The 14,869-nt window shown below is 40.2% G+C and overlaps 1 protein-coding gene across 4 annotated transcripts in view; it reads right to left on the reverse strand.

Annotated features, from left to right (window-relative positions):
* Window positions 1-2,582: 2,582 nt before the first annotated feature.
* Window positions 2,583-14,869, reverse strand: part of LOC143122910 (voltage-gated potassium channel KCNC4-like) — a 157,099-nt gene continuing 144,812 nt past the window's right edge. For 3 of the 4 annotated variants that reach the window (XM_076283912.1, XM_076283911.1, XM_076283910.1), the window contains exons 2-4: window positions 8,218-8,794; window positions 6,344-7,229; window positions 2,583-6,178 (exon numbers count right to left, since the gene is read on the reverse strand). In XM_076283912.1, coding sequence (XP_076140027.1) covers window positions 6,168-6,178; window positions 6,344-7,229; window positions 8,218-8,748 — 1,428 coding nt within the window. In that variant the 5' untranslated portion in view covers window positions 8,749-8,794 and the 3' untranslated portion in view covers window positions 2,583-6,167. The remainder of the gene's footprint in view (window positions 6,179-6,343; window positions 7,230-8,217; window positions 8,795-14,869) is intronic. The other variant, XM_076283913.1, reaches the window with a different exon arrangement.

Here is a 14,869-nt window from a genome sequence, read left to right on the forward strand (position 1 = left end):
ATGTCTACCCTTTTTGTCACTCTCTCCAGACTCTCCATGCACTCACTCTCCAAAGTTATCCTACGCACAGCTGGAAACGTTGAAAAAGAAACAATGGAAGTTACTACCAGGACAGGAATGCTCAGGGGAAACAAAATACTCATCGACTAATCACTCTCCAAACTCCTGATATATATAGTGATATATCTGTTTTGAGTTCCAGATTTAAAGCACATGACTGATTAAAGAAGAAATCTGCCTGTTTTTCACATAGTTTTCTGTTTATCATGGTCACTGTGTACTGTCGGTAAGAAAAAAACAAGAAAACAAATTGAGAAATGGAGAAAATAAAATGGAGAAATTAAATCTTCCTCTCGAGAATTTGGAACATTTCATTACTCCAGCAATACAAACTGTTGAAAGTGTTTACAGAAGGTTGTGTCTGAGAATTTGGAACATTTCAGGTCCGTGTAACGCTTATCAGTTCAATTTTCTAAACACAAGACATTTGGAAAAACAGAAAAATGGATTCAAATATCCAATTTTTGGTAACACTCCATAATAAGGTGCCATAATAAATAGCAAACTAGTAATTACCTAACCCTTTGTTAATATTTGTTAATTGTTACTAACATATCTATTTGGCACAAGTTAATAGTTTTTTCATCATCAATTAAATATTTGTTGTTTGCAAATAAAAATGTATGTTAATGTTTTAGCAAATCTATTAACTAATATTGTATTAATATGTGTTAATAGTTAACTAAATGTATTTTTGGCACTAATTAAGTTATTTCTTACATCATTTAAATGTAAAATGTTTATTTACAAACTATATGTTAATAGAAAAGTTAATGACTTATTATTATTTAACTAATTGATATTAAACTGTGCTTCTGCCTATCCCAATATGAACCTTACAATAGATAGACAGATAGATACTTTATTGATCCCGAAGGGGAAATTCAAGAAAAAAACACGGAGCTACCTTGACATGCCGCCACTCTTGTCGGCGCCAGAAACGCTTGCAATAAAGTTGGTTAAGCTTAATTAATATATTAGTAGTATATAGCTATAAGTGTGGGGCCCCTTATAATAAAGTTGGTTGAGCTTAATTAATATATTAGTAATATATAACTATCAGTATGGGGGACCCTTATAATAAAGTTGGTTAAGCTTAATTAATATATTAGTAATATATAACTATCAGTATGGGGGACCCTTATAATAAAGTTGGTTAAGCTTTATTAATATATTAGTAATATATAACTATTAGTCAGACAGTGAAGGGACTGAGACCAAAACTGGCTTATCACTTTTATTCCTTTAGGAAAAGTTCAAACAAAACATGCCTTCAGACACTGGCATACATAAAACAGCATCTGCACAAGCAAAATAAAAAGCAGTAGTTGAATGTGCTTTATTACCGTACATGCATGATTCCTATACCATCACTGTCATGCAGCCCTACTAACAAGGGAGACATGCGACATGGAATGTTCAGGTGCACAGAACGAGTTTATTAATATTCTGAGACTCACTAAACACTCACAGACGTAGACCATACGGAGGTAATGCATAAACATAATGCTAAACTAAATGTACATTCATTTCCTGCTAGACTGAATTGCACTTTCCATGAGCACTAAGCTAAACTACACTGAATGCATGGAAAGTTGCTAGCGGAGTTTACAGCTAGTCACGTTAGACTCGGTGTGTATGAACTCCTGGTCAAAATGAAAACATTAATAAACGTTCTCTGAGTTGCTAGAATTGCTACCAAATCCTAACAATACATGTAAAGTAATATAATACAGGTGGTATATCGAAGTTTTTAACGTAAACAACATTTTACAGTTACAAAATTAAAACAAAGTGGAGAGTGCTTTATACAGTCAACCTACCCAATGCAAATACCGCTTCTGATCAGCTATGGCAACAATACAATGACAAAACGCATCAGAGCTGCAGTGTAGCGTTTCTCCAAAGGGGGCTCCAAAACACCAATCTAAAAAAAGCTGCTTAATTACGGCGAAAATCACATACAAACACTAAACTATATTTCTAACTCTGTTACACCCACACCCCTCCCCTGAATTTCACCAAATTCAAGCAGCAACCAAATAGTACTTCCAAAGGCAAAGAGTACACTACTTTCAAACACTAGACAGGGTCACCAATTACAGGACAGCCAACCACAAAGGTATCCAATAAGGATGAAGTGGAAGAAGAGGTGTGCCTTATACACCCCACAAGACCATAAAGCCATAAACCATAAATTCCATAAATTCTCCACAAAGCTAATCAGAAAAGCTAGATAAATAATAATATGTCATTAACTTTATATTAGTATATAGTTTGTAAATAAACAGTTAACATTTAAATGATGTAAGAAATAACTGTTAATTAGTGCAATACAATATTAGTTAATAGATTTGTTAAAATATTAACATACAGATTTTATGCAAACAACTAATATTGAATTAATGATGAAAAAACTATTAACTTGTGCCAAATAGATATTTTAGTAACAATTAACAAATATTAACAAAGGGTTAGGTAATTACTAGTTTGCTATTTATTATGGCACCTTATTATGGAGTGTTACCCAATTTTTTATTTTTTTCCCATCTTGACAAATTAAAAAATTGCATCTTTAAACTGTTTTTGCAATTTTCTGTTTTTATTCAGAGGATCAGGAATTTAGAAAATTACAAAATTGCATCTGGGCTCCAATTATTCAATACGTCAATAATATTCTCTCCCTCGTTCCACCTAGTTACCAACGATTGGTTGGCTAGTTATCTGATAAGCGTTACCATTTCACACACCATTTCAGCGGATGTTTATACATTTTGTAACTGAGTTGATTGCACTTCTGCGTGCTGTGATAGCCTATAATGACCATTTCAATTCCTCTCCCTGTCTTTTTAGTGTTTTTGTCAGAGTTCTAGGGGCAACTAGTCGTAAACAAAAAGGGCTGTTTGTGTTATGTATAGTGATAATGAAATCCGTTTACAAATAAATACTGAAAACATTTGTTGATGTATTATCTTTATTTTTCACTACATGCAGTGGATTTAGTATTAAAATAGTACTAAAACATGTATTGAAAGCATTGATACCAGAGATAGCATCTGACCTTGACATGAGATATGAAGATGTCTGATTCATTCTGGATCCAACTGCTATCTGAACACTTACAGATAATACAATGTTGCAAACAGTTTAAAATCAATCATGAAGTTTAAAGTCATTCATGAAAGTGTTGTTACTCAATGAAATCAATATAAACAAATAAGATGTTAATGTAGGTTAAGATCTGAGATTTTTTTATATCTGTACTATTGGTTAGATATAATTGGTTCTAAAACGCATGACTGTAAATACGTATATTTTGAGTCGGCCACACTAGTTATTATGACGGACTGCAGGTCAGTGAGGAATAAAACTGCCAGTATAATGTGCAGAAAACGGAGGAGAAAAATAAAATATAATTAATGTTATAAACCTCGGGTATAAGAAATGTTGGGTTACACTACTTGACAGTGTTGACATAAGAGTGACATGACACTGTCATGAACGTGTCATAAACAAGTCATAAACGTTTATGACATAACGCTTCTGTTATTAAGTGTCATTCAACAAGTTAGGGTTAGGATTAGGGTTAGGGTATGGGTTAGGGTTAGGGTTAAAGGTTAAGATTAAGGTTAGGGTTAATGTGTCATGAAAGTGTCATGTCACTCTTATGTCGATACTGTTAAGTAAAGTATTACCGAAATGTTGAACATTTTAGTTTGGATAACATTACGTGGTCGGATAATAAACATGGGTGAAAAGTGACATTGTCCGGCTTGTTAGCTCATTTTCAGAGTAAATGTAGTCTGTTAAACTATGACCTTTTAGACTCCAGCACTTGGAATGGGATGCGTTTCAGATATTTGTTTATATAGTACACCTATATTACAGCTGTGAGTGAAATGGTGTGCTCAAATTAAAAACTAGAATTACTGCGTTACGCTGGTATACCTCTGCAAAGCTGTGTAGGCTATTTCCGGTTGACATACATTTGTGTGGTGAGGCATTTGATACATGGATTATAGAGTGGAAAATACTTTTAGTCAAAGTGAATGTTCATACCAAATGTGAAGAATGTGCCTCAAGGCGTTCTTGAGATATTGTGTTCATGAGAATGGGACATATGTAGTCACAGTGACCTTGAACTTTGGCCTCCAAGATTTAATCAGTTAATTTGTGAGTCCAATTGAACATTCATACCAAATGTGAAGCACGAGATCAGGACGGACAGACATACAGTACGTACAGACATGGCTATCGCCGACATGGAGGAATAAAAACAAAACATAACATCGTCTTGAAGATCCTCATCCACTTTTCCGGTTTCCAGCTGACAATAATACTAAACATAAGTAATTGTGAACAGAAACAGACTGAAATGATCTAAGGGCATCCACACATGGACATACTGCAGATGAATTTGTTTTTGTTTTTATTGGCGTTCGCTGTTGTTTTGAAGAAATGGTCTCCTCAGGATTGTGATCAGCAATACTATATCTGTCAACACAAAACACACTACTACTTTTTTTATTAGTTTCTCTTTACTCTTGAGGCTGATAACTCTTTCTGTTGTCTGGGACTTCATTAATCCATCAACAACACTAAACCATCTCATGTGTTGAGCGACTCCTAAATCTGGAGGTAATCTCTTATTAAATATTTAAGCTGTGAGACTTCCACTGAGCCAGTTTTCCTTCCTTCTTATCGAAGTGGATTTGTTTGAGACCTCATTTTTTGTAAAATTATCTACTAATCGATTGACTAATGGATGACCAAAGAGCTTTCTGTTTGGATTATAGTAAACCGAGATAATACCATGGTAAATTGGCCTATGCAAAAACCATGGTTCCTCACACCCAATTAGCATCATCAATTGTGTTGTACAAAACCATGGTAACATAGTTACCATACAGTATAATGCTAACATAGTTACCGTAAAGTGCCATGTTAAAGCATATTTCCAGAGTAATTTGAGGCTCCCGGTACACTTACTAAGTTCTTGATGCTTTGTTTTATGTGTAGAGACCCTATTCATACTACTGCAAAAGTGTAGTGCTATTTTGAGCATTAGTAGTGCTTAAAAACTGGCGGTTTGGAATGGTGGTTTAGCAAATGGGCCCCTAGTACTTGCACTGTTAGCCATTTGGGCTGTAAGTGCAAATGCCGGTCAAATTCGGTACTCCTTTGAACAGCGTAATCTAGCTCTCGAGGGGTGTTCGACCCGTTGTCATTGTGAAAAAGGTTCAAATTACTCCTAAACTACACTTTAAAACTGTAGTAGTACCACAGTTACTATGAAGTGCTATAGGTAAACCATGTAGTGCCACGGCTACTAACAAGTGCTATGGAGAGTAGTAGTACCATGGTTAGGAGCATACCCTGCTGAAAAAAACAGCTAGAAACCAGCTTATGCTGGTAGCTGGTTTTAGCTGGTTTAAGCTGGTCTTTGCTGGTTTTCTTCCAGCTCTTGCTGGTCTTTGCTGGTGTAGCTGGTTAGGCCACCAGCTGGATATGCTGGCGTGACCATCTGAGGAAGCTGGTCATGCTGGTTTGACCAGCCTGTCATGTGGGATACAGCTGGTGCAAGATGGTCATGCTGGTGACCAGCCTGCCAAGCTTGACATTGTTGGTGTAAGATGGTCATGCTGGTTTGACCAACATAAGCTGGCACGGCCAGTTAAACCAGCAGTGTAGACCAGCAACACCAGCTAAAATGACCAGCTTGAGGTGGTACGACAAGCAAAACCAGCTGAATTACAATCGTTAGGTGGGTAAACCAGCTGAAGGTATGTTTTCGCAAGAGATTTGCTGGTCTAGCTGGTCAACCATCATAGGGTGGTCAAACAAGCTGGTCAACAAGCTGGTCAACCAGCAAACCACCTTTAGCTGGTCAGGCTGGTTTTTTCAGTAGGGTAGTAATCATAAGCACAATGATTTGCCATTGTACAACCATGTTTACTGTATAAAGACATAGGAAACAGTAGTGAATTTTTGTAAAGGTGGGAGTGATCTTCAAACACATGGTTTGGGTTGTTGACCATTCAACATTATCTGTGCTCTACAGTACGTGATGCGAGCCAACCTTGTCCATCAGTGTATGGCCTCCTCGTTCAAACTGCCCCTAAAGAGAGAGAGAGAAACGGAAAAGAAAAAAAAAAAACATGCAGAAGATTTAGAGAAATGAAAAAAAGTGTGAATTTCATTATTCTTAATTCAGATGTGTTAAAAAGACCTCATCCTCTAATGAAGTTCCTGAGGATTGTTTGGTAGTTCAACACCTACTAACCTGCACTGCTGCTCTTGGTGTCCTCCTCTGACTGGTTGACCCTGCTGTGGAGGTTCTCCACGCCCCTCCAGACAGGAGCACTGGCCCCCGCAGATCGCCCATCCCCCCTCCTCCTCTTGGCCCGTCGTCTTTGCCTGGCCTCTGTCAGAGCGTAGTACTTGGCAAACTTGTTGACGAGGATAGGGATGGGCATGGTGATGAAGAGGACTCCTGTCATGGCGCACAGACTGGCAATCACCATAGCAGGCCACGATTCTGGATACATGTCTCCGTACCCCACGTTCGTCATGGTAACCACGGCCCACCAGAGAGCCAAGGGTACAGTTTGGAAATGTGTGAGGTCGTTGGTGATGTGCTCAGCACAGTACATCAGGATGGAGAACACAAGGAGGGCCACAAACAGGGCGATGCCCAGGAGGCAGAGGTCGCAGATGCTGGCCCGCAGCGCATGCCCCAGCGCCCGAACTGCCGTCACGCACCGCGCCATCTTGAAGATCCGCACGAGTCGGATGCAGCGAGCTGCACGAAGACATCCCAGGAAGAACAACGTGGTCCCGGACATCGTCCCGCGCCAACTCACCTCCATGAAGAAGGGCAGGATGGCCACAAAGTCAATGATGTTCAGGACGTTCAGGACGAACTTAAGCTTGTTTGGGCAGCAGATGACGCGAATCAAGAACTCAACGGTGAACCAGATATTGCAGACGATCTCCACTATCATTATAGAATTTGTTTGGTAATTGCTGACCTCATACTCTCCCTCACTGTATTCATATTCAACGTTTGAGAACATTGGCCCAAAGACTTCTGGGAACTCCGGATGGGTCCCAAGGCTGAAAGCAATTGTGGACACCAGGATGAAGAGCAATGAGAGGATGCCAATGATCTGTCAATGGAAAGAGCAAACACACAACATGTAGCACAAACTACAACGATAAACATCAGAAAAAAGGATTTCTGTGCAGGTTGTGAAAATGCAAACAATTGCCATAAAAAATAACTCTGGCATACCTAGTTTGTCACAGGTATTAAAAGCATTCAGTATAATGTACAGTTCTTCTTTCATTCATTTTCTAGTGGTTCTCCCAAATCCTGCAAAATCTGTACAGACGGTAATCTGAAATGTCATATCCCAAGAAGAAGAGCTCAAATAGCACACCAAAACAAGAGGGGGAGCAATTAGGCCTCTGGTTCTACCTAACTGTGTAATCCAGAGGTGAAAACAGGTGTTTCTTTCAACCAATTAGGCCTCTGGTTCTACCTAACTGTGTAATCCAGAGGTGAAGACAGGTGTTTCTTTCAACCAATTAGGCCTCTGGTTCTACCTAACTGTGTAACGGTAACCCAGGGGTGAAAACAGGTGTTTCTTTCAACCAATTAGGCACATCATGTAAAGACATCACTGAAGTCCTGCCTGTAAATGCTTTTCCAACCATGTGACCTAAACTATTAAAATAATGTTGTGATTATTTGGGGATATTATTGTTCTAGGCCATCATTGTACTGTACAATCCTGTTAATAGGGTGAAGCAGGTACTTAATACACAGCTGAACAAGAATACAATTTTCTCTGAAGAAAATAATCACTTAAGACACTTTTATCTTCATCGTCTAGCCTACAAATTGCAGAGACTATTTCCGGAAGAGTTGTGCAACTGCGGGGTGCGTTTCACAAAACCATAGTTGCTAACCTGTTGGCAATGGGAAATTGCACTGTAACCAACAAAGTTGCTAACTTAGTTAGCAACTATGGTTTTGGGAAACGCACCCCAGGTAATTAATTATCCAAGTGAACATAAGGCAACTTATTGAGCAAAAAGATCAAGCACATACATGGACTACAGCAATGATCAGAAAAGTAGCAATGAACGAACCATGGCTGGCACAGATGAATGGATATCATCAAAGAGGGCCCACATCTTTGATATCCAAACTCTACATGTCGGCATCCTCCCCGGTCCCCCCACCAGGGTGCTGTAGTCTGGGGGTCCCTCGTCTGGCTCAAACTGAGCCAGCGCCTCCTCTTCATCCTGATGCTGTTGGAAGTTTTTCCAGCAACACGGCTCCACGTCGGTTTCACTGACTCCCCAGAAGGAAAGCTCCTCTTCAAACGACTTACCGCACACATCTGCCGGGCAGTGCAGTTTCCCGGTGCGGTAGTAGTTTAAGATGGGGGCGAACCCTCCCGGGTCCCGGTCGAAGAAAAACTCAGAGGTCGGATGTTTCTGTGGGTCAGCACTGGTGTCAGAGGCTAGGTTGGCGAGGCGTGTGCCTGGGATGGACATGAGGGTGCTCTTGTAAGTTTCATGTCGCACGCCACCAACATTAATTACAACCCTCTCTGCTTCAGAGGCTGCAGGTCCAACTTGCATCAGTTGATTAGGTGGGCTGGTGGCGCTGGCCATTTTGTGGAATTAATATGAAGTCCTGGAGGCTGTTTAGTTTTATGACCTGTTTTTTAAAAATGGATATAAGTTAATTATGTCATCTGTTCTTTAAGATGAAACCAGTAACTTAGTTAGCCTATAAACTCTGATTAAAAAAGTAGAACATTATTCTTCACATAATCTACTGTATTTGCTGTAAAGGAGTTAAATGACTCAAAATGTCCTACTTTGTATATAACACCCAGCACTAGCCCTCATGGCTATTTGAACAAACTCCCTTTCTTCCGATGCTTCAGTAAGCCATCACTCTGTTATATTCTCTGTTATAAGCTTCATACAACGTAATTCAAATAATGCACTTGTCACCCTCAACTTTCAAAAAGTTTGCTAGTCACTGAAGAAAGACTTAAGGTATAATGAACATTCTGAAAATTAAAGGAACTGCAGTCGCACAGTGCAGGCTACTCGGAAGGTACATCTAAGAAAATTATTATTTTATTATAACAGCAATATCATGCGCTTTTTAGCTCAGAGTACGGTAATCAGCCCGGCCCAAAACAAATTAGTGAATTCTCCTGATTATCACTCCGTTAATGATCAAGTCAATGAGGAGCAGGATAGCAGTGGAGGACTCTCCTGTTGCTGTATCAGCAGATGAGAAGGGCCTCAGCGCGCCACTGACGTGACTGCCTAGGATCACAGGTTGGTGAAGGAGGATGCTCGTGGCCAGCTAGTTAAAGGAGAATTCCGGTGTGGTTTTGACCTAAAGTGTGTTGAAACATGATACCGAGTGTGAACGTATGTCTCATAGCTCACCTCGGCTTGTCCCCTGCACTCAGAAATCTGGCGCTAGTTAGCCAATGCTACCAACAGTTTTTCGTTGGGGGTGCCTCGGGCATCGGCCTAGCCATGCAAATAAATCACTGTTTTACACAATTTACGAGGCTCAAAGTAGCTCCATACTTCAACACACTTTAGGTCAAAACCACACCGGATTTCTCCTTTAATGAGCACAGTGATTAGGGGTGTTAACCGGTAGCCGTTTAACCAGTGGTTGACCGAATCAACGTTGACCGGTTAAAATTTTCTGCCGCCGTTTAAAAAAAAAAATATATATTTTTAAAGCTCCCGAATGCCAGCCAGCGTCTGTTATTACATTGCGCACACACGTGTTATTGGTGTTGTATTGTATGGGGCGATATGATCACTCAATATCAAACTTCACTGCTTGTTAGTGGCTGCGTGTTGACTATGGCGTGATGATAATTGTAACAATGTAATATGCCTACTTGTGTTTTATTATTCATCTGTACTTAAATGGCATGATGACAGGAACTTATTGCAAAGGATTTTGTGCAGCACGATACAGAGGCTGTTGGCAATCGGTACGTTTTTTTACGAAGACGTTGGTTAATATACTTTCCTGTAACACCACCAAATGTAGCATTCTCTGTTTGTGACTTTGTAACGTGAGCTTTTTATAGCCCGAGCTCGGTGCTGCGTTGCATGGAAGGTCGACGTTGTGCGTAATGTGTGCCTGTGCGTGGGTGCGCAGGGAAAGCAATTATTTTTCTCCCCAAAACAATACCCTTATTCCTCCACAAGTAGTGGACAATGATTGGGGAAAATGTATAATACAAAGGGCACAAACTAACATTGTGTGACGGGAGCCTAACCATTCTAAAATGGGGGGATAACTTGTTTCACGGGCAGAGAAAGACGCGTGACAGGACACGGGTATCATAAATGTTATAGAATTTTTGGTGACCGACTTTAACCGGTTAATGAGGCTCAGTGGCCGGTTAAGATTTTTTTTAAATTTCGCCTTCCCTAACAGTGATTCTATGCTTTTGTGAGAAAGCACGCCATTTATGAAAACAAAAATTTCCCTGGCAGACCTTTACAAAATATGACCGCTCTGCAAATCATCATAAATAATACTAACACCAAACACACCTGGCTTTCACTCAAGCACACCAGTGTGTGTGACCATGGCAGTTGCAGAATCACTGTCTCCACACACTGTCGGCTAATGCACTAAGCTGGACATCTCCGTTTTTTTAACACTATGATGTCCACACGAAATGTAACTTCTGTTTATAAAATAGCAAAGTGCTTAGGGTAATCTATGGCCATGCCCATTTCCCTTGTGAGTTAAATGGTTTCATGCTGACGACAGATCATTAGGGGCGAGCCAAAGGGGTGGCCGGGGTGGCACTGGACCCCCTAAAATCTGATTGGACCCCTAGGTACCACCCCAGATAATTGACATGTATGGAGTCAAAATAGGGTCTTTAATATTGAGAGCTTGTGAAAAGATGTTTACATGTGTAATAAAGTTTTGCAGCTGTGCAAAAGGAGTTCTGCATGTGAAAAGAAATTGCGTACCTGTAGAAATATTTTGTACATGTGTGAGAAAATGATGTACCTGTAGAAATATTACGTACTTGTGTGAAAGAAATGTGTATCTGTAGAAATATTACGTACTTGTGTGAAAGAAATGTGTATCTGTAGAAATGTTTTGTACATATGTGGGGGGAAAATGCAGATCTGTAAAAATATTAGCACCAAAATCTAGGTGGTCGGTGGGGAACGCTGATTGGTTGGCAGTAAGCAATGTGTTGATTGGCTCTTCAGAAAGGCAGTAAAATTAGGGTCAAAAGTCCGTAAGCTTGTATCTCAGTTTCACACTCGTACTTTCAGTGTTGCGCAGGAAAGCATCGCGTAGGAGATTCACACACGTACAAAGTATTTGTGCAGGTACATATTTTTTCCACACATGTACAATATAATTTTACAGATCCGCATTTCCCCCCCAAAAATGTGGCAATAATTTTGTTCATTTTACACTGGGGGGATTTTGAAGTTTTTCTACAGTAAATGTATTCCCTACGGCCTACATGTCATTTTGCATCGGACTTTTCAACACATTCTGAAACTACACTCTCTCCTCTTTCCAATGACACCCCACTTGTGAAATTCTATGGTTGAAAATGCCCTTTTTGCCCCTCTGAAAATACAGTATATATTTTGTGAAATTGCAGAATTTCAACACTTGAACAGGGACAGATATCCCATGAAGGATTTTGCAAGGGATCTTTCACCACATTCTGAAACTACACTTCCTCCCCTTTCCAATGACACCCCACTTGTGAAATTCTATGATTGAAAATTGCATATTTAGCCCCTCTGAAAATATTATATGTATTTGTGAAATTGCAGAATTTCAATACTTGAACAGGGACAGATAGCCCATGAAGGATTTTGCAAGGGATGTTTCACCACATTCTGAAACTACACCTCCTCCCCTTTCCAATGACACCCCACTTGTGAAATTCTATGGTGGAAAATGCCCTTTTTTGCCCCTCTGAAAATACAATATATATTTTGTGAAATTGCAGATTTTCAGCACTACAACAGCGACTGATGTCCCATGAAGGATTTTGCAAGGGATATTTCACCACATTCTATATCTACACTTTCTCCCCTTTCCAATGACACCCCACTTGTGAAATTCTATGGTGGGAAATTGGATATTTTGCCCCTCTGAAAATACAGTATATATTTGTGGAAATTGCAGATTTACAGCACTAGAACAGCGACTGATGTCCCATGAAGGATTTTGCAAGGGATCTTTCACCACATTCTGAAACTACACTTCCATCCCTTTCCAATGACACCCCACCCCACACCCATTGCAGAATTTCAGCACTTGAACAGCTACACACATCCCATAATGTCCTTTGCATCGGCTGTTTCAACACATTCCGAAACTACACTCGCTCTTATTTCCAATGACAACCCCCCATGTGAAACCCCCATCGCATAAAATGGCTTTGTTTTCGATTAGAACTCCCATTGCCTATTTCTCTCATTGCAGTTTTTATACACTAAAATTGGTCCCTATTGGTCAAGACTGATTTGTTGCAAACAATTCCACCGTATATGAATAGTTGAGTGTGTCCTCTTCCAATGACTTCCTTCATGAGCAATTCCATCCAAGAAAATAGGCTTTTTTAATTTCAAAATCCTCAAGCTATTATTCTGATTGTGGCTTTCAACACTACATTTTCTCCCCATCATTTTCTCCCCATTTTCTCCCCATCACACCATCATCGTCATTTGGCACATTTTGGTTATTTTGGGGGCCAAGCAGTGAAGCTGCGAAGCATCATTACTGTTTCTACCTTTTCTTATTGGGGGCCAGTAGCAAAGCCCAATTGTATATTTACGCTTTCCTATTATTCGGGACCAAGCAGTGTAGGCACCCATTGTGTTTGTACATTTTCCTTTTATTGGGGGCCAAGCATCAAAGCTGCAAGGCACCCACTGTGTGGTTATATGTTTTCCCATCCTGGTCTTTTTACCACTGTGGGGGCGCTATAATCACAGGATGTAGGCTCATATATCAGTAATGCTTTTGCGTACCGAAACAAAACTTGGTATATGGACTTAAGACCCCATCCCGAGGACACACAATATATTTGGTGACCTTGGACCACTAGGAGGTACTAAAGTTACAGGAAATGAGCTCATATCTTGGCAATGCTTTCTCGTACCGAAACCAGACTTGGGTCATGGATTCGCCACACAATAATGTTGGTGATGTTTGGTCACTAGGGATAGATTAGATTAGATTGGACTCAACTTTATTGTCATTGTGCAGAGTACAAAGTCAACTAAATTCAGACACTGCTCTTGCTTGCTTGCCTGCCGGTTCACACTTCACCCCTCACTCTCAGTGCAACATGCACCTCCACCATCAAAGGCTGATGCACCCCTCCCCCACAACATGTTCATGAACAATGCGACTACACTAACGCTGTTCACAAGCCACCAGTCTACAGCCACCAAATACCCCTCATCCCCCCATCCCCCCTCCTCTGGACAAGGGGAAGAGTGCTGTGAGTATCATGTTCCTTGACTTCTCCAGTGCTTTTAACACCATCCAACCCCTCAGACTGGGTGAAAAACTCCTGCAGATGATTGTGGATGCTCATCTGGTATCCTGGATTGCAGACTACCTGATAGAGCGGCCACAATTCGTCAGACTGAAGAACTGCCTCTCCGACACCCTCTTTATGTTTCGGTCTGGGAACGAGCTGGCCGTAACACTTACCATTGCCTATTGCAGTCCCCTTGTCTGGATTCCTGGCCCGTGCAGCCTAGCTACCCAGTACTTGAGATATGACAATTCCTAATCCCTATGGACAATACATGCCCTACATTGGACTATTTGAATTTCCTGACACTAAATAGGATTCATGCATACATCGTACTGGTTATGCAACCATTTTACCTCTTTGTAACATACCTCAGGTTGTTGTGTTCTATTCTGTACACCTAACTAACCTATTAATTTATTATGTATACAGTACAGACCTTACTGCCCTGTAACTGACCCTAGGCAGATAGGTCAGGCCCTTGGGTCTTGTATCCACTCAAGGTTTCTTGCTATATGTATCTCCAATTGTGGAGATACATATAGGTGTGAAAAGTGGCCTGAAGTGAATAAGTGGCCAGAGTAGAATAAGTGTGCAAAGTTTGAGCATTTTACTATGTACATTTGTATGTGCTGCCATGGACTCCCATGGCACTAGAAAGAAGCATAATAACAAATCCTACTAGCCCTATAGGGTCCCTACGCAGTTTCAATGCTTGCCCCCCAATGAGACATGGTAGAAACACTAATGGCCCCAAAAATGACAGAAATGTGGCAAATGACTTTTAAGTGATAGTGACCAAATGTAGTGCTGAAAATGTATAATTAGAAAAATAGGCCAAAATAAATTTCCCATGACAAATGGGAAGACTAGACCAAATCTAGTGCTGAAAATAATACATTTCTCAAATACATTTTATTTTCAAGGGCCATTTTTAACGATAGAATTTCATATAGGGGGTGTCATTGGAAAGAGGAGAGGGTGTAGTTTCAGAATGTGGTGAAACATCCCTTGCAAAATCCTTCCTGAGATGAGTATGGCTGTTCAAGTGCTGAAATTCATCAATTTCACAAATACATACTATATATTCAAAGGGCAAATAAGGGCATTTTCCACCATAGAATTTCACAAGTGGGGTGTCATTGGAAAGGGGAGGAAGTGTAGTTTCAGAATGTGGTGAAACATCCCTTGCAAAA

The sequence above is a fragment of the Alosa pseudoharengus genome, unplaced genomic scaffold (genome assembly GCF_046254945.1).
Source record: "Alosa pseudoharengus isolate Yale_2024_CS ecotype anadromous, Long Island Sound unplaced genomic scaffold, YU_APseudo_1.1 YU_APseudo_1.1_scf_14, whole genome shotgun sequence".
Taxonomy (NCBI): Eukaryota; Metazoa; Chordata; class Actinopteri; order Clupeiformes; family Clupeidae; genus Alosa; species Alosa pseudoharengus.